This window comes from Phaethon aethereus, assembly GCF_964289735.1.
Source record: "Phaethon aethereus genome assembly, chromosome: Z".
Lineage (NCBI taxonomy): Eukaryota > Metazoa > Chordata > Aves > Phaethontiformes > Phaethontidae > Phaethon > Phaethon aethereus.
Window position 1 is genome coordinate 30,924,758 of NC_138577.1, and position 18,821 is coordinate 30,943,578.

The following is an 18,821-nucleotide window of genomic DNA, read 5'->3' on the forward strand; positions in this document are numbered from 1 at the left end:
GGTTGTGGTGGTTTTAGAATTTGTCTTCAAATGCTGCAATTTTAGAGTGTCTCCTCTGTTTTACCAAACACCGAGAACCTCTAGAGGAACTACAAGTGAGAGAAGATACAAGACCAGACCAAGGAAAGAAAGAAAGATTTTTTTTGTCAGCTGTAAGAAGAGCTGGCGGGGAAGGCGACCAGCCTGGCTGAACAGGGAGATTTTGCTGGGACTCAGGGAAAAGAGGAGAGTTTATCACCTCTGGAAGAAGGGGCAGGCAACTCACGAAGAGTACAAGGATCTCGTTAGGTCAAGCAGGGACAAAATTAGAAAGGCAAAAGCCCAGCTAGAGCTCAGTCTGGCCACAGTCGTAAAGGATAACAAAAAATGTTTTTGCAAATATATTAACAACAAAAAGAGAGGCAAGGAGAATCTCCATCCCCTACTGGATATGTCAGGGAACATTGTCTCCAAGGACGAGGACAAGGCTGAGGTACTTAATGCCTTCTTTGCCTCAGTCTTTAATAGCCAGTCCAGGTATCCGCAGGGTATTCAGCCCCCTGAGCTGGAAGATGGGGATGGAAAGGAGATGTACTCCTCATAATCCAGGAGGAAGCAGCCAAGGACATGCTAAACCACCTGGACACCCGCAAGTCTATGGGGCCTGATGGGGTCCACCCGAGAGTACTGAGAGAGCTGGTGGTGGAGCTTGCCAAGCCACTCTCCATCATTTATCAGCAGTCCTGGTTAACAGGGGAGGTCCCAGAAGACTGGAGGCTTGCCAATGTGACGCCCGTCTACAAGAAAGGCCGGAAGGAGGATCCTGGGAACTACAGGCCTGTCAGCCTGACCTCGGTACCGGGGAAGATTATGGAGCGGTTGGTCTTGAGAGTGCTCACAGGGCAGCTGCAGGACAACCAAGCAATCAGGCCCACCCAGCACGGGTTCATGAAAGGCAGGTCCTGCTTGACCAACCTGATCTCCTTCTATGACCAGGTGACCCGCCTAGTGGATGAGGGAAAGACTGTGGACGTTGTCTACCTGGACTTCAGTAAAGCCTTTGTCAGCGTCTCCCACAGCATTCTCCTGGAGAAACTGGCAGCTCGTGGCTTAGACAGGTGTACTCTTCGCTGGGTGAGGAACGGGCTGGATGGCCGAGCCCAGAGAGTTGTGATGAACGGCATTAAATCCAGCTGGCGGCCGGTCACAAGCGGTGTTCCCCAGGTCTCGGTTCTGGGGCCGGTCTTGTTCAATATCTTTACTGATGATCTGGATGAGGGGATCGAGTGCTCCCTCAGTAAGTTTGCAGACGACACCAAGCTGGGTGGGAGTGTTGATCTGCTGGAGGGTAGGAGGGCTCTGCAGAGGGATCTGGACAGGCTGGATCGATGGGCAGAGGCCAACTGTATGAGGTTTAATAAGGCCAAGTGCCGGGTGCTGCACTTTGGCCACAACAACCCCATGCAACGCTACAGGCTTGGGGAGGAGTGGCTAGAGAGCAGCCCGGCAGAAAGGAACCTGGGGGTGCTGGTTGACAGCCGGCTGAACATGAGCCAGCAATGTGCCCAGGTGGCCAAGAAGGCCAACAGCATCCTGGCCTGTATCAGGAATAGTGTGGCCAGCAGGAGTAGGGAAGCGATTGTGCCCCTGTACTCGGCACTGGTGAGGCTGCACCTTGAATACTGTGTTCAGTTTTGGGCCCCTCACTACAAGAAGGATGTTGAAGTGCTGGAGCGTGTCCAGAGAAGAGCAACGAAGCTGGTGAGGGGTCTGGAGCACAAGTCTTAAGAGGATTGGCTGAGGGAACTGGGGTTGTTTAGTCTGGAGAAGAGGAGGCTGAGAGGAGACCTTATCGCTCTCTACAACTACCTGAAAGGGGGTTGTGGCGACGAGGGTGTTGGTCTCTTCTCCCAAGTAACTAGTGATAGGACAAGAGGAAATGGCCTCAAGTTGTGCCAGGGGAGGTTTACATTGGATATTAGGAAAAATTTCTTCACTGAGAGAGTGGTCAGGCATTGGAATAGGCTGCCCAGGGAGGTGGTGGAGTCGCCATCTCTGGAAGTGTTCAAAAAACGTGTGGATGTGGCGCTTCAGGACATGGTTTAGGGGACATGGTGGCGCTGGATTAATGGTTGGACTTGATGATCTTGAAGGTCCTTTCCAACCTAGTGATTCTGTGACTTTCTCAGATTTGCAGAGCACAGCACTTCTTAGTAAACCTTGAGAAGGCCACCCAATATTACAGCTAATGAGATCTAACTGTGAATTGCCATTGTCAAGAATGATCCTTTTCTGGTTCACATCTTCTTACTTCTTTCTCTCTGTGGTGTGGCTCCAGGATGAGTTAGGTTAGCTGTCTGATACACTGTAAGAACTCAGGACGTGGGTTTATGATCTGGTTTATGACCTAATAGTTATCTATTGGCCATGAAGGATATACTGGCCTTCCTCCCCCTGTAACTTCATTTTGGATGGCTATTCTGAGCCAGTGCCAGCAAAAAGAAAGGGCAGCCAACAGTCATGAAAAACAGGCTATTCTCTGGATAGTACTGCACTAGTTCATTAGGAAATCTCACGAGCACATCTCATCTACATGCGGCTAGTAGCTTGCATCTTCTGCAAAATCCCCGTTCTGTAAGTAAGTGGCTACATTCCTTTACCTGAAGTGAACAGTATGTGTCCAGGAAGAAAAATGAAGCTGATACTGCCCCCAGCTGCATATTCCCTCCTTTTCTTTACAATTACTCCAGTACTCCTTGCTCTCTTCACTGAAGAATTTCAGCAAAGTGAACAGAAACACCTCTCCTCTCGCCTCCAATTTTACTTTTCCAGCCCTCTAACATGCAGAACTTGTATTTGTCATCCAAAAAAAAAAAAAAAAAAAAGGAACACAGTAACCAGAATTTTCAGTGGCTTGCTTTGTTGTGGAACCTCAGTCTCTCATCATTTTCTGTGAAAACTGAGGAGTACCCCAGTTCATCATGATGTGAAGTGAGAAAAATTTTGAAATCCTTTACGTTTTAAAAGAACCAGAAAGAAGTGTACAAATCTGCTCTACTACTACTGTTAAAGCAAAACTTGTATTTTGGGGGAAAAAAGCCAACCAACCATGCACGCTCTGGCTCATTTCACTTTGCAAAGTCAAAAAGCTTTTGTTGCACACATTTCAAGTGGACAAGATTACCACTTACAAAGTGAGAATTTTAAATAAGTGAGAACACTAGAATTTCTAACAGAAACTCAGATGCAATTTGAGTGTGTCTATTTCATGCGTGTATTTATACAATGGACATTATTTCTAGTAAGAGAGAGTGAAATTATCACCATACCTTATTCCAGATAAACTGTCAAAAGCATGCAGGTCCAAGACATCAGAGAGATCAACTCTAAACAGGGGAAGAAAGCAAGCTTTGTATTTTTACTATATTTAAATATTGTGTATACTTAAAGAATTATTTTTTAAGTGGTTCTCCGAAGCTTATGTTTGTTTTCCTGTCTATCATTCTAATGCCATCAATCTTTAGCCTTAATTTTGGATGTTGGTGGTTTGTTTTGTCTCCTACAAAGAAACAGTTTTTATTTACACAGTAATATGTAAGCACAGAAACATCATTTTAAAAAAATTAAAGACGACTAACATTTTTGTAAATGTAAACCAAGCTGATCTTCAAATTAAAGCCAGACAAGCACCCATCTTCAAAACCCTGGGTTACCAAATAAAATACATACTCTACAGTCACTTGTTGATCCTATCTGATCAGACAACAATGGCAAATAATTTTTCTCTACATTTGCCAGCTATATTTGGCAATAACTTTAAAAAGCCAACTATATTTTATTAAGATTATGTCTACTATTTTCCCTTCAGCAATTGTTTAAAACATGAACCTGTATTACAGGAGTATTTATCATGATATAGTCAAATAATTGATGTAACAGCACACAAATCATTCCTAGCAGTCTGAAAGATGCGCTGCTTTCCTAATGTCCTTAGGAATATCATTACCATTCAATTCCTTATTAAAGAAGAAATAGGAGTCAAAATTTCAATGAAAAACAGTAAAAACAATGCAATTACTTTTCCTTCTTATAAACTCTCTTGCACTGCCTTCAAAGTAATTGTCTAGTAACAACTTATGTGCAGCAGCCATCCTAAGTGAGAAAAATCTTTAAGCTGACACAACAGAAAAAAAAAATAGTGCGAGTGATCAATGATTATCTCAGATACAACTTGGCCTTACAAGCTGCTGTTTAGTGACAAAATCTGGTTAACAAGTTATGAGAAACTTTTAATTTCTACTTATAATGCTCCTTTAAAAATCTGCTCCATTTTTGGAATATGCTGAAGCCAATTACAACTATATCTACATTAGAATTTTTCAGAACCTTCCAAATGCTATCACTCCATAAATGGCAACTATGGCAATGACTAAAATGCAACTTTAATAATTAAGAGCCATATTCATATTAAACTTAGAACAAAATTAAAGTTTTTGGAAAAATTAACACCCAAGCTTTTGCAAAATCCACTTCTCATGTAAATAAGAAATACTTATGGTTATACTGCGAAGTCTGATAAAACCCACTAGTGTCAAGCTCTGCAAACTGAGCTACATCTCAATAGTGATTTTTTTTAAACTAGTTATACACTAACGTAAGATGTGAAGAGTAACACAGAAAAACGTATTTTCACTTCTTTAAAAAAAAATTCCTTTATCTAAATGCTTATTAGCAAAATAAACATAGAGTTAAATATTTCTAATTCAACAGTCTTCCTTTAACCAAACTGATCTAATAGCATACTTAAACCTGTGACAAAATGAGCAGGATCTGGCACCTAGTAATAGTGGCCACTTAATACCTTGATCTTTGTGTCTCCAGAATTTTAACGAGTCCATTTATTGACCTAAAATAAAATAGAAAAGTCAGAAGTTACATGAAAATGCAACTCTAATACATTGCTTGAACACCTTAACCATGGAAAGCAGCATGAGAAGTAGCATCATGACAATAACCCCAACTCTGTGATCAACTTGTTGAACAAAGCAACAGACACCCCAACAAGACTTCATGTTTATGACTTTTTCATACCCTAAGTAACAGCTGGGGAACTTCACAAGTTCTGACAGCTAAATACTACCAGTAAGAATAGTGCAAGATTCCTCATGATACACTCTGCTGGGTCTAAGCATTTTTACTTTTAGAACTCAAACTACTAATAGAGTTGTAAAGTACTTCAAAATGTCAATGTTTCGTTTTGGTTATCATGGTACTAATAGAAAATGATGGGACATGCTTTTGATCATTAAGTTGATTCAGACCATTGGTTTTTCTACAAACAAGACCCTTATTTGGGACTTCCTCCATACATGTTGTATTCACTAGTGAACTCATGTCTACTCACAGATTTATTTTTTCCCCTGATGCTGATTCAGAAAAATGGGAACAGCTGCCCAAAATATAAGAATGTGGACACTTAAGACAAAGGCCTGTCCTTAGGAGGTAACATCAAATCTTACCTAGGTAGGCAAACTGCTAAGCTTGTGTAAACACACAGAAGTATTGAAATGCCTTTATAAAGGAGAAGTCTCTTTTTCCCTGCTGAGCTAATGACTTACATCACTGAAATCATGAGATCTAATTTCTGTACTAGCAGCACAAAGGAAGTAACTATGTTTAAACAAAAATGACCTTTGAGCCAGTACAGTGTTAGTTATGGCAAAAGTTTCATACCTGACCGATGATCTGACTTTATTCAGTTCTTCCCCTGAAACCAAATCCGTTTTATTGATGATTATAAGATCAGCTAATGCAACCTGCCTATGCATTATGGGAGGGGAAAAAAAGGAAAAAAAAAAAGAGACACAACATGAACAAATACTTTTTCTGTACGGGAGAAACACCATCTCTCCCATAGCACCAAAAAAATAGTATTGTTAGTGCAGAAAGGCAAGCATTAATCAAACTAGAACATCATGGGGTATGACTACAGTACTACTGTCTTCTTAAGGTGCTTTTCTGTGTCATAAGAGGATTCTACCAAACTACAAAGGCTTGCTAGTTTGGGGTTGGTTTTTTAAAAATAACAAAACAAAAAACAGGTCATCTAATTCGCAGTGCTTTGTAATCTATGAACTTCACAAGCCCCTAATTCTCTTGCATGTACTCTTTGCAAAGTCATACCTGAAGTCTCTTTGCTTTATGAAGACTTTATTACAATTATCCTTAATCATTGTGGCTCCATACCTAGCAAAAAACATTCCTCTATCTCCAGTTCTACTTCAAGCATCTGGTAGATTCTAGCATGCAATTCTTTCCTCCTCTCAACACAGGTAGTTTTCCCTCACTTATCTAAAATCCCATCCCTCTTAAAATATGTATTAGAAGAGTCAGATCTTGGCAAAAAGATCAAATGGAGCATGAAGTCAGTTTTCTACCTCACTACACCAATCCACCTTGGTTTAAAAGCAGAGGAGGAGAGAAAAGCCTTATAAAAGAAAAAGAAGACATTCCTATTTAACTTCTATACAGTGCAGTTCCTTATTGTGATATATAAAATTAATTTATATATCCATACCGAGATGCTTCATTGACAAGGCCTTCTGGCTTTTCCTCTGTCAAGTGCTAGACAAAAGTTACGACAATGGGATTAGACATATTCATCTGCAGTTAAAGGAAGTCAAAATCAATTCAGCTGAGGTATATTTTTCAACAAGGTATTGAAGAAGACGGTATCTAGAATTTTTCCATAAAATGATGGCGACAAAGTATGTTTATACAGTCACCACTTCAGAATTTTATAATTTCTTTTATGAAAACTCTTCCCTCAATGAATTTTATGACTAGAATGCTGAAGAGTTGGAAAACTGTATTATAGTATTTATTTTTAATTATTTTTAAGATTTACAATGAAGTAAAAAAGTCATCATGACACACAGTAACCATGGAAAAACATATCTGAAAAAATGAAAGTACAGTAACTTTTCTATTGAGTGTGATGTTGACTAACTGTTAAAGATGAGTTAGGCTTGCAGTACATGATTTCCTATACATAACCGCACACTCCTTTTCTCTGAAAGATTTGAGAAACTGTACTTTTGTAGTAAAAATTCATAACCCTTTTTCTGAGTTTGTACGAATAAGCCACTACTCCTTGGCAAGTCTGCACAACATCAGTGTTTGTGGCCTATTTAAGCTGTAACTGGGCAGAAAAGTCAGTTGGCACTGACAAAAGCAGCAGCCTCTGGTCATGCTGCAGGAGTTTAGTATCTTAACCACCCACAGCTTTGTGCTCCACCTATTTGCCCAAGCTAATGTCGTCGCAGAAGAATTAGTGAAAGGGAAGAAAAAAAAAAATGCTTGTATCTCAAGCAGCAGCGTGAAGTTTAGCAACATAAAGCCTTAATTTCATCAATAATTTAGGCAGAGCAACGGACTTCACTCTGAAGCAGCAAAGGTTCAGCTACAAGTTGTTATCTGCCCACTCTGCCACGGAGGCACCAATATCCAGGAGAGAACCATCACAGACACTTGGAGACAGCAAAACTTTGAACTGGTGCTATATTAGTAAAAGTCAGTCTATTATGCCTGACATCTCTGGGAAGATGGGAGAGTCCTGTGCATTCTTTCATTGGTTTTAAATGTACCAGAAATATTATTTTAAAATTTGGTTTTAAAGGCACAAGAACACCAAATGAAAGTGGAATTAATTGTCATGGCAAATATAGAAATTAAAAAACCTACAAAGTTATTTTTTCTTTAAGTGGAATTATCAGGCATCTAATATTATTTGACTTGAAAAACAGAACTAGATTATTGCAGAATGTCTGTCACCTTAAAAAAAAGAAGAAAACAATTTCCTGATTGTACACAACCTAAGCAGAGCATAACAACAGGATGACTGTGAGGGAACCTCCCCTCTGACCTTTTCTTTGTAATCCTCTGTGTATTGATTCTATCGAATTAATTGTTGTCAAATCTGTCGCCCTGAAAAGGGCAATACCAGTAGTGCAGATGTCAAGTGCTGAAAGTAAAGAACTGCCACTTCAAGCTGTCCTACTGTTTGCCCATGATTAAAAAAATGAGTATTTCAGACTGCTGGGTGACAAATCCATTAGAGTCATAACCCATGATATCAATTACCACTTCAGTTTCAATTTGGCTGACTGGTCACACGGTACTATTTGTCAGCTTTTCTCGTGATGGGCTGGTTCTTTGAAGCATGACACCCTTAAATTGCTGCCTGTTATCTCAATGTCATTACCTGTATAGCTTTCAGAAGTCTTTGAATCACAAGCAGCTGTTGAGGTCAAGCTTTGCAACCAGAGGAATTGCACAAGTTAGCAAGTCCTTTATACAAAGCAAAAGTTATTTACTTGGCATGTAACTGAGAAAGTCTGAAGTTTCTATTATTCTGAGTGGATGTCAGTGTTGTACAGGCTTACTGTTTAAATAACAAGAATTTTCAGTGAGCTATCAAAGGTAATAATGGGTAGAAAAGCTCAATGTTTCAGAACATTTTTGGGTGGAATCTGACATATCACTTGAAAGTTTTAATACTAAAAGTTTCATTTTTAAAACAATAATAATTCAGTGCTTCTGTGTGCAACGCAATTATATTTGAGTCAAGCCAATAAATCAGCATTGCATGAAGATAAACAGAACAACATTTTTGCAAGCAATAAAACACATTCAAATTAGTATAAGAGCACTCAGCTGAAATGGAGGATGACTTAAGACATGCTGTGGTTTCTTGTGATAGTTGAGCTGATATAAAAAAATCAGTTCCTGCTTAAAAGTGCAAATCAGTTCTCAGCCTCTTCCCCTCATTCTTCTCCCAACTCCTCTGCAAAAGACCTTGCAAAACGCAATGGCTTAACTCTGGCTTGCTGTGGGTTACATGAGTTCCATCCTGGTACAACACAAACTGATAAGAGGACAGGACCGTCCCCTTTCGGTAAATCAGCTGTTAGATGAGCTCAACTGAAACAAGAAACTCAAAGAGTCCAAACAAAATAAAATTTTAAAAAGGAGGGATCACTTCCTTGTTTTTTAACCATTATTTTTCAGTCTTCTCAGCTTTTTGCAGCCATTGTAAAATAGATATATTAAAAATACTTTCACAGCATGATGGGTTTTTTTTATACCATGGAGGCATCTTTTCTTACAGTCACTTTTATTTTGAATCCTGCAAAATCAATACCTAATCAAAGCAGTCACTTCCTAAGTTACTATGTTGCAAATAATTATCTGTATGACTAACTATAACAAAAAAAGTTGAACTATTTGATTTAATCACAATTTCTGCTGTTACCCAGCCTCACTGTTCTATAGGTCTGTTCTTACATTACACTTTATACAAATTACTCTAATACATACTCTTTTTGTCTGCTTTCATGAAGTGATCTTTTAATCTGAAATGGTACCATAGACACCTGGCTCTCATCTCTCCTTACCACAGTTGCCATTACATTAGCACCTTTCCCACTTTTGAGCCCTAACTCACTTGTTACCACACTGGTATCAGAGGTCTGTTCTTACTCCTCTCCTTTCAATGACGCTTTGTATGACAAATTTCTCCACTGTTTTTATAGTAATCCAAATACATATTTGGAATACAACGAAGATTCCTCAGTGAAGTGATAGAACTGGAAGGAATCAAGTATCTAGCAACCTCACAACTCTTAGTAGACATGATGCTGCATTGGTAAGAATCTGAATTCCTCTATCAGTACTTCCTTGTTCCCATTCAAAATATATTATTAATGTACCACAAGAAACTGAAATACATCCTCATCCATTGTAAGAATTAAAGCTATTGTAAAAATGTAATTCAGCCAAATGAACATTATTACAATAGCTGCTCTAATGTTACATGGTTTAAAGCTGCAACAAATCCAGTAATTTACCTGCAATCCATGTTTTGCATCAACAACAGATACAATACCTAAAAGAGAATGTTAAAATGTAATAGAAATGGGCTGAAAGCAGCGAACAATTTAACAATTTGTAAACCCCTGCACAACTACGAAAGTAACAATATCATCATATTTACAACTGGTTACAATACTTCCAATGCTCCCAGTGTATCCGAACATTAGGCTTGTCACCTCATTAGTTTCTTATTTGTTTCTCCTATCTGTGGTAAAAAAAAGCGTCTACCAAACCAGGTGAGAGAAATTCTCACAAAGTGGATGCCTCTCCTCCTTCTGCAACAGCAAATCAGCAGATGTTTGCTTTTACAGATTATCAAAACAAATTAAGGGGACTGACTGAGGTATGCAGTTACTCTAAGTAACCAGGAATCCACAATTCTCTGGTGGAAACTTAGGAAGCCATTTCCTATTCATCAGGATGTTTCATTGGCTAGATGGGTGTTTCAAAGACTGACCAAAGTATTAGCAGGATTTAAGCCAAAACAACATTTTTTTTCCTACATTAAAAAAAAAAAAAGCAATATTCAACATGCTCTTTAACTACACAGCGTGATGATTTATATTACAGTAAACTCAGATTTTTATTGGAACACAGTAAACACTGGAGATAACAAGAGTACAATAGGCAAAGAAGGCAGAAAACAAAAAGCACCAAAGTCCGGATGTTGACAAGGCAAGAATTCAGAAGAGAGGAAACAATTTAGGAAACACTGCATTGGAAAAAAGAAAAATAATGAGAGCTGTAATATTACTCCTAAATGACGTTTTATAATACCTGACTAATGAGGGGTTTATCCCCCATACACCACAACCAAGATCTCTCCAGATCTGATCCCTTAGCAAAGCATTACACAACTTTTATTGGATTTGGCAAACTGAAACAGCTCCCCAAACAGATAAGCAAGCATTAGGACAAGCAAGTGGATCTCTGTGGTTCAATTTGGGGCTGCAAGAACCACGATCATGTATTTCAAACACTTTGCATTATATGATAAGAAAACATTACACTAAATCGGAATGCCAATACATTGGGAAAAAAGCTTGAACTTCTTACCATCAAGATAGATGTCACTTCCCAGCTCGGAATCAACCCAGAACATGGAGGCCACAGCTCCTAAGAAGTGCAGTACATTTAGCTGCAAAATTGACATTTTCCAGTAAACTATCAATATTGAGACATTTCACAGAAAAACTCTATTTGTAGTGCTACACTTGAAACTCCTGTCTTACAAACTCAGTAAGCATCACAGGTGTCAAATACCCAACTACACATTTCATCTAACAACAGCTACCACAGCTGTAATTTGTGCACACATCAACAGCTATGACTACAAAAAGCTTTAAAAATTTCACAATTCCAGATGCATGTAATTTGTCTAAATTACCTTTACTCAGTAGCATCACCTATCTGTCGTTACTATAGTCCAAGGCTCCCTCATTTCTAAAACGTTCTGTACTCCCCCTCTTCACCTTTCAGCCACTGTTTCTAGGTCATGGCACACACACACACACACACAAAAAAAAAATGAGATAAAACAGTTAAAGAAAAATGGAATTGGGACATTTGGGAGAAATCAGCTCCTGGAACCTTTTCGTCTTCACTGGCTTCTATAAACTCTCCTATGCAGTTTCTTATATCAGAAGTCAACAGGACAAAGAAAGTCAAGAGTAACCAGATATAGAAAAGAATGTTTTCCCTAATTATCTCAGGTCTCCACAGGAAAGATTCTGGCTTTAGATAATTTTAAGATAGACTGAGATAAGAAAGATCTAATGCAGGTTCAATTTCCAAACTGATAGTGTACTGGAAAAGAAGTTTACAAGGGTAAATCACGCCTGATCAATCTGTGAAGGCCACATCTGGCCTTCTGTGAAAAAATGATTGCATTTGTGGGTAAGGGGAAAGTGCTGCATGCTGTTTACATCACCTCTAGCAAATTTTTCAACACTGCACTGTCTTTGAAGATATTCTAGTAACCAAGCTGGGACATTACCTGTCTGAATGGAAAAACAACTAGGTAAAACTGGTTGGATAGTTAAGCTCTAAAGGTTGCAGTTAACAGGTCATACTGGAAGGCGGTAGTAAGTAGGGTACTGTACTGGTCTATGTTGGGACCTGTCCGGATGGAAGACAAGCTTGTCAACTTTGCAGAGAACATCAAATTCAGAAAGGAACTATTGATACACCTAAAGGCAGAGCTGTCTTTCAGAGGGACCTGGCAGGCAGGCAGGAAGGAATGGCCAACAAGAACTTGATGAAATGCAGCAAGGAAAAACGTTGAGCAATACACTTAAGAACAAAGAGTCCCTGGTAATGACACAGGCTAGGGACAGACTGGCTAGGGAGCAGGTCTATGGAGAAGGCCCTGGGGGTCCTGGTAGGCAGCAAGCCAAGCAAGCAGTGTGCCCCAAGATCAGAGAAGGCCAAAAGCACCCAGGCTGCTGGAACAGAAGCACAGCTGAGTGAGGTTATTCTCCTCTATTTATCACTTTCAAGCCCACATCTGGCTAGTGCTTCCAGCACAGGGATCCCCCATACACGAAGGGCATCAGCATGGGATCACCAAGATGGTTGAGGCCGGAGCACAGGCCACATGAAGAGAGGCAGGGGAACTGCACTCGTTCAGCCTGGAGAAGGGACAGCTCCTGCGGAACCTAACAGCAGCCTCCCCGGTACCTACAGGTGAGTCACTGAGAAGACTGAACCAGGCTGTGGCAGAAGGATGGGAGATAACTGTAGTACATTGAAGTAAGCAAGGTTCAGACCACATACCAGAAAAATATTTTTTCACCATGAAAAAGTAGGCACAGAACTGGTTGCCTGGAGAGGTTGTGTCATGTTTATCCTCAGAGAACGGAGATATATGACTAGATATCTCAATCAACCTGGCCTTGCTTTATAGCTGACCCTGCTTTGGGCAGACGATTGGACTAAAGACTCCTAACATCCCTTCCAAACCAAATTATTCTATGATTATATGATTCTAGTATTTTTTTACATGCTAGGCCTTCTAACCAGATGAGGTGCTTCTGGAGTAATGAAACATGTAGCATTCTCTCTTCTTTGTATAGTCATTTGTATTTCTTCGGAATGTAAAATGAAACATACTAAACTGACCAGTCTCCAGCAAAAATAATCAGCAAGTATTTCAACAACTGGGACCACATTTTATCAAGGACTTGGAATCTGTGACCTGATACCTGTGTATTAAACATAGCCTAGGAGCATGCTACTCCTGTTTTCTGCTAAAATGGCCCTGTAAAACAGATTCTAGCAACCGTAGGATGTGCTGTATATTTATTTTAAAAAAAAAAAATCATAATTTGTTACGAAACAAACCAATTTAACACATATCAGTGCCACAATATGAAGGACAGGAGGAGCCGACAGATACGACAGTACTTGTTTTTTTCAATTATAAGATCCTTAGCTACTGGCAGGCTGTCTAAGACTATTAAGCACATCAGAAGAAAAAAGAAAAAAAAAATCATCAGCTAAACTCATTCTAACACCTAGAACTGTCCACCTGAAGTGACAAGATGCAGTCCTCCACACATCACTGTATCAACACCAAATACCTGTCAGTAGTTCACAGTGCTTATTCATGCAAGATATAGCAAAGGGCCACAACATCTAATGGTTTTCTGGTATCTATTGATTTTTTTTCCAGAAAGCTTAATAGTTTTCCAATTTGACTCAAATAGATTTGTGTGTAACAGAGGCCAAATCAATGTCCCCTCCTTTGAAGAAAATTACTTTACCATGACAACTATTTAGCTTTGAGCTGGAAAGTGTCAGTCTCCTAAATGGGAAACAACTGAATTTCTGAGAAGAATTTCCTTCACTCTCAATCAACAACACATTTTTAATTGAGATGGTTCAGAGAAAATTGTTTTAGGTAGCTATTACTAACATGAGCTCAAGCTTAAACAGCTTTTTATAATAAATCTCACTAAAGAGCACACAAGGAATTTGTAAGACCTATTATGGTTCTGTACTAACCAGAAGAATGTATTAGGCTGTTCGGCAGCATATTTTCTGACTTCACAAAATATAAGGCCTATCACAACCAATGTAACAATACAATAGATGCTAATAATTTATAATTTAGAAGGAGCAATGTAGAACAGCAAAAGCCTACTGAAAACTAGTAATTTCAGAGTGTGCTTCTCTTCTCCAAGCCCAGTGTCTTCTCTTTATAGAAATATATTTTAACTGGATTTCTGTTAAGCTTTAAAGTAAATTTAGAGCAAGTTCAACAAAACAACACAACACCCCAAACAGCCCCACCCACAACCCTGCTTCTGCACCTTATCCAATTCCGTTTTAGTCTACACAGCAATCAAAGCATGTGCCTGACAACTCACCCCTTTATAATACATTTTGCACAGTGAACTGACCAGTGAACAAACAAGCATTTCATAAAGACAGAATAATTACGGTTATGGAAACCATAATGTGAACTACCTGGATCTGCCAAACCAGTTGTTTCTAACAATATGTAGTCAAATTTTCCTCTCCTTTGCATCAGGTTTTCAATAGCCTTCACGCCATTGTCCCTGTAAGAAGAAACAATTAAACCTGAGAACAGAGAAAACAAGCTAAAACATGTATCTTCTGGTGCAGAACACAGAGTCATTACCATCAAAGCAAAAGCCTGAGTCAAGACTTACAGTCTACAATGAAAATTCAGTCATCAAGCTGCTGCTCTAGTATTACGCAACTGTAGTTTTCTGTTTGATTTTAGTCTGAAAATAGTATTTGCCTACTTCTAACAAATCTTCCAAACACTGGAAACCATGTAAAGGACAGTAAGGCTGTGTAATTATTTGATCTGGTAGCTGAGGTTACAAAAAGAAAGGGAGGGTATGGAGGGAGGTGGGGGGAGCCGAACCATTTTCTCCTGCCTTTCCACATCACCTACAGCAAAATTAAGATGTGTCATTTACTTAAATCTCAGCTGATGAAGTCAGTCTGAAGCAGAAGTGTATGGCATTTTGTATAAGAAACCAATGCATAGAAAACATAGCAGCAATGGCAGTGTTCCTTACATTGCAGCAGAACACAATGCAATAGTGTCTTCTGTTTTCCACTTACTATCCTTAATAAGGCACAGGACCAGTTCCTCCAAATTTTCAGGACAAACAGACCATCATCTTTATTTCAGACTTAGCACAAACAATCCAGAGTTCAAACAAACAGGGTAAAAACATGTCAAAGAAACAAATACACTCCTGCTTTTTAATGTCACCATCAGCTTACGATTGGGAATACTGTGTTTCATTAGGTGACCAAAAGGCTCTCCCTCCACCCTTTCTGAGGTATACCATATTCAAGTATTAACCAACATACAGAGAAAGAAACAGAGAGTAAGTATCTACTTCAGAAATTAGGAAAACTGAGTCCTAGTTCCAGCCTCTCTGAATCTTTAACTGTCTACATAAAAGCATATAATACTAAGAGAAGAGGGAGAGCTCCTAATCCTACAATACCCCAATGGTGTGTAAGTTGGTGTTTACATTATTTTTCTGAAAGACACTAAGTCCAAATCCAGCAAGTTAGCAAAAGGAAATAAACTTCTATCTCCCAAATTCCAATTCTTGTTTTATGTGACAAAAGAAGTCACAATCAATATTACCATCAGTTTTAGGAATCAAATCCTCCATGTCTTCTCTCCTCTCCTCAATTCCCCCAAAGCCCACTGTAAGAACTTGTACAATAGTCCTTCCTTACTTTACTGAACAGCACAGGCAGCCATTTCTGAGCTCCAGCCACTCTTCATAGAGTTCTCCCCCTTGACTGATTGCCAGGGATTTCTCCAAGGCACTTCCTAGAAATACAAGTATTACTATAATTTTAATCTACAAATTTGCATGACAACACTTACAAAAAAAATATGAAAGATTCAAGCTGGTATACGTTTTTACTCTTGCGTTTTATTTTTTTGTGCCTGAGACCACGTTTCTGATGTTCTTCAGAAATCAGTATTTTCCATTTTTAAATTTAAATGCCAAAGTCAAGTTGGTTTTACAAAGACCCAAAACCTAGAAGATGAAAATACAGCAAAGTACCACAAACTTTACTAAAAGTAAGGAAAGTTAGCCTCTACTTCCATACCAAATAAAGGTTCTGCCTGTAAATTTTATTTTAGGCTCTATAAACAGAAAAGTGACATGCATCTTTGTGATGAAAACAAACAAACAAAACAAAAAACCCACCAGCACCACAGTGCAAACTGTAAGCAATGCTGACTATGGTACAGATATGAAATCATAGCCATAACAGTTAAAAATCCTGAGAAGAAAAACAAAGAGCTTAAAGGACCACAAACACCAAGTACATATCTCCCCATTTTCTTGGTCTAGAATAATTTGTGATCTGTAAGTGGATGAAAAGGAAAGAAAAGAAAATCTTATCTACCAACATGTTATTTTAATTTCCATTTGCTTGAACCTGAGTAGGAGAAATGGAGGTGTAAATGGAGGCACTTGCGACAGGGTGACACATTGATTTACTTGATTCTGAGGGACTGAATTTATGTACAGAACAGATTAATGCATCTCATTATTTTATCAACACCAGCCAAAAGGCTTTTTGCCCTTCTAAAGACTATGAGCTATGTCAGTAATTTCAGTAATGGATTTAAAACGACAATGTTCTTGGCTTCCAGAAATGTTATATATATTCGTCATTTTACAGTTAAAAAAAAAAAAAGTGTTTCTGCAGGTTTACATACCTTCTCCAAACTCATTCAGAATAACTGCTATTCTTTTATTATGCTGTTTTGTCAGTATGTAATTTAGAAGAGTTGTTTTCCCAGCTCCTAGAACACAGAACATATTTCTATTAAAATGTTTTAAAAGGCTTAAATTTTCAAACAAAAAGCAAATATTATTATGTATATGCACACTGCAGACAAATCTGATCTCTTCTGAAATGTGAGTTTTCATTCTTGTATCCTGCATTCTATTATAAACACTGCAAAAAATAATCTGTAGAGATATTTGACCCCATGGAACAATCAGCACATTAAATCTCAGCTTTAAAAGACTCACAACTTTCCACTCAGTAAGTGTCAGTGCTTGATAAATTTACAGGTCCCCTACCAGCTGGGCAGTCTTTTCCTACAAAACTTTTTTATGGTTTTTTTTAGCAAAAGGTGCACTTATTCTTCTCCCTCACACTGTCTTTTCTGATCAGCTCTTTTGTCATCAGTAATCACTGATGTCCTACTAACTGCCATTAGATGAGGTATTGTTAAGGCAGGCGTTCACAACTTCTGTAATACCACGTTACTAGCAGCTTCATCCCATGCACGAGACCACAACTAGGGGAATTTGGTAAAGCAACGCTCCTTGCCTGCCCTTATGGGTTTTTTGAGACAGTATGATGCAGTACGGAGTTGCAACTTTTAGAACAGTGTTGGCGATCCTAGAGTTAACCTGATCTTTACCGTATATAACTATATTTGAATTTGAAGCACCAAATAACTGTGTCGGTTTAAGAGAGGGAGGACAAACCTCACAAGCCTGCATTTAGCCAAGGCAAATACATTACACTATCCAGACATCGAGTGGCAAAATGCAACTTGTCAAACATGACCAGAATAAATCGGACACTGAAAACAGGCCGGTAAAAGCAGCAACAGGGGCTGTTTGGACAGCGCATACAGCTGTTCAAAATCGTTCCGCAAATCTAACTGGCTCCGCACTTACCAGGAGCGGTATAAGGGAGGGCACCGCGCCGACAGCGCAGGGCTGAAGATGCCTTTCTTGCTCTGCCGTCAGGGCCGCACCGAGGCCCCGGCCCGCGGGCACGTAGGCTGCTGTCAGAGCAGCCGGGGCACTTCTCCGCACGGCGCCTCGCAGCCCACAGCCCCGTGGCAGCCCGGCCTTTCACTCGAGGGCTCCCCCTACGCCCACAAAGCGAAGCCGGCAGGCCTGCCTTCCCAGCCCTTCCCAGCGCCGGGAAGCGCCGGCACGCCGCTGGCACCGGGCGGGGGGGGTGGGCCGCTCCTTACCCAAGTATCCCGTGATGATGGTCACGGGGATCTTCCTGCTGGGGCTGGACTCGGCCTCCGCCGCGCCCGCGGCGCCTATCGGGACCAGGTCGGGGCAGTCTTCGTCCTCCATGAGAGCGCGGGCCCCCGCAGCTCGGCGCAGCAAAGCACAGCCAGCCCGGCTAGGGAAGGGGGAGAAGCACAGGGCAGGCGATGCGGCTGTGCCAGCCGGGGATGGGAGCAAGGCGCCGCGCTCCCCTCAGCCGCTCTCCCGCGCTCCCCGACCAACCGCCGCCCGTTTCCCCGAGCCCCTACGGCCGGGCGCGAGCCGCCACTCACCTGCGCGCGCCTCACGTCACGCACGCCACGCCACGGGCCCACGCCTCAGACGCGCCGCGAGCATGCGCTACGGAGCCCACTCCGCCCGCCGCACCTCCCCTTAGCGCGTACGTCTTGGCGCTCGCAGCGGCCTCCTGCCGGGTTCTGCCGCGCAGGCGCAGCAGGAGGGAACGCGGGGGTTGGGGGGGGCGTGGCGGAGCGTGCGGCGGTGGGCGGCTGAGCGGCTGTGAGGCGGCCGTTAACGGCCGGCGGCTGGGTGGCCCGCCTGACGGCAGGCGCAGCTCCAGGGCGGCCGGGTACTTCCGTCCGCTGCTCCTCCTCAGCCCGGCCTCGGGAAGAGAAATGTCGGTTCTGACCCACGGGGAACGCTGAAGGCGTCCCGGTCTGGTCAGCAAGCCTTGTACGGGGTGGGTGAGCTGTCTGTTACTTATAATCAAATAAAATTAAGGTACAAATTGAATATTCGCTTTCTCTGTTATCCGTTTGATACCGTGAGGAGGCGTGTATGTGTATAAGACATGTCTATGGTTAATTTTAACAGTGCTGTGAACTGCCTAGCTTTTTGTAG

General features: G+C 40.8%; 1 protein-coding gene across 1 annotated transcript in view; it reads right to left on the minus strand.

The window, feature by feature from the left end:
* LOC309415324 (zinc-regulated GTPase metalloprotein activator 1A-like) overlaps positions 1 to 18,047 on the minus strand; it is a gene marked incomplete at both ends in the record, with an annotated part of 29,222 nt that extends 11,175 nt beyond the window's left edge. Inside the window, 10 exons of the mRNA XM_082012816.1 lie at positions 3,309 to 3,365; positions 4,841 to 4,885; positions 5,713 to 5,799; positions 6,557 to 6,603; positions 9,888 to 9,925; positions 10,969 to 11,028; positions 14,383 to 14,474; positions 15,649 to 15,745; positions 16,652 to 16,738; positions 17,936 to 18,047. Coding sequence (XP_081868942.1) covers positions 3,309 to 3,365; positions 4,841 to 4,885; positions 5,713 to 5,799; positions 6,557 to 6,603; positions 9,888 to 9,925; positions 10,969 to 11,028; positions 14,383 to 14,474; positions 15,649 to 15,745; positions 16,652 to 16,738; positions 17,936 to 18,047 — 722 coding nt within the window. The remainder of the gene's footprint in view (positions 1 to 3,308; positions 3,366 to 4,840; positions 4,886 to 5,712; positions 5,800 to 6,556; positions 6,604 to 9,887; positions 9,926 to 10,968; positions 11,029 to 14,382; positions 14,475 to 15,648; positions 15,746 to 16,651; positions 16,739 to 17,935) is intronic.
* Between the last annotated feature and the right edge of the window lie 774 nt (positions 18,048 to 18,821).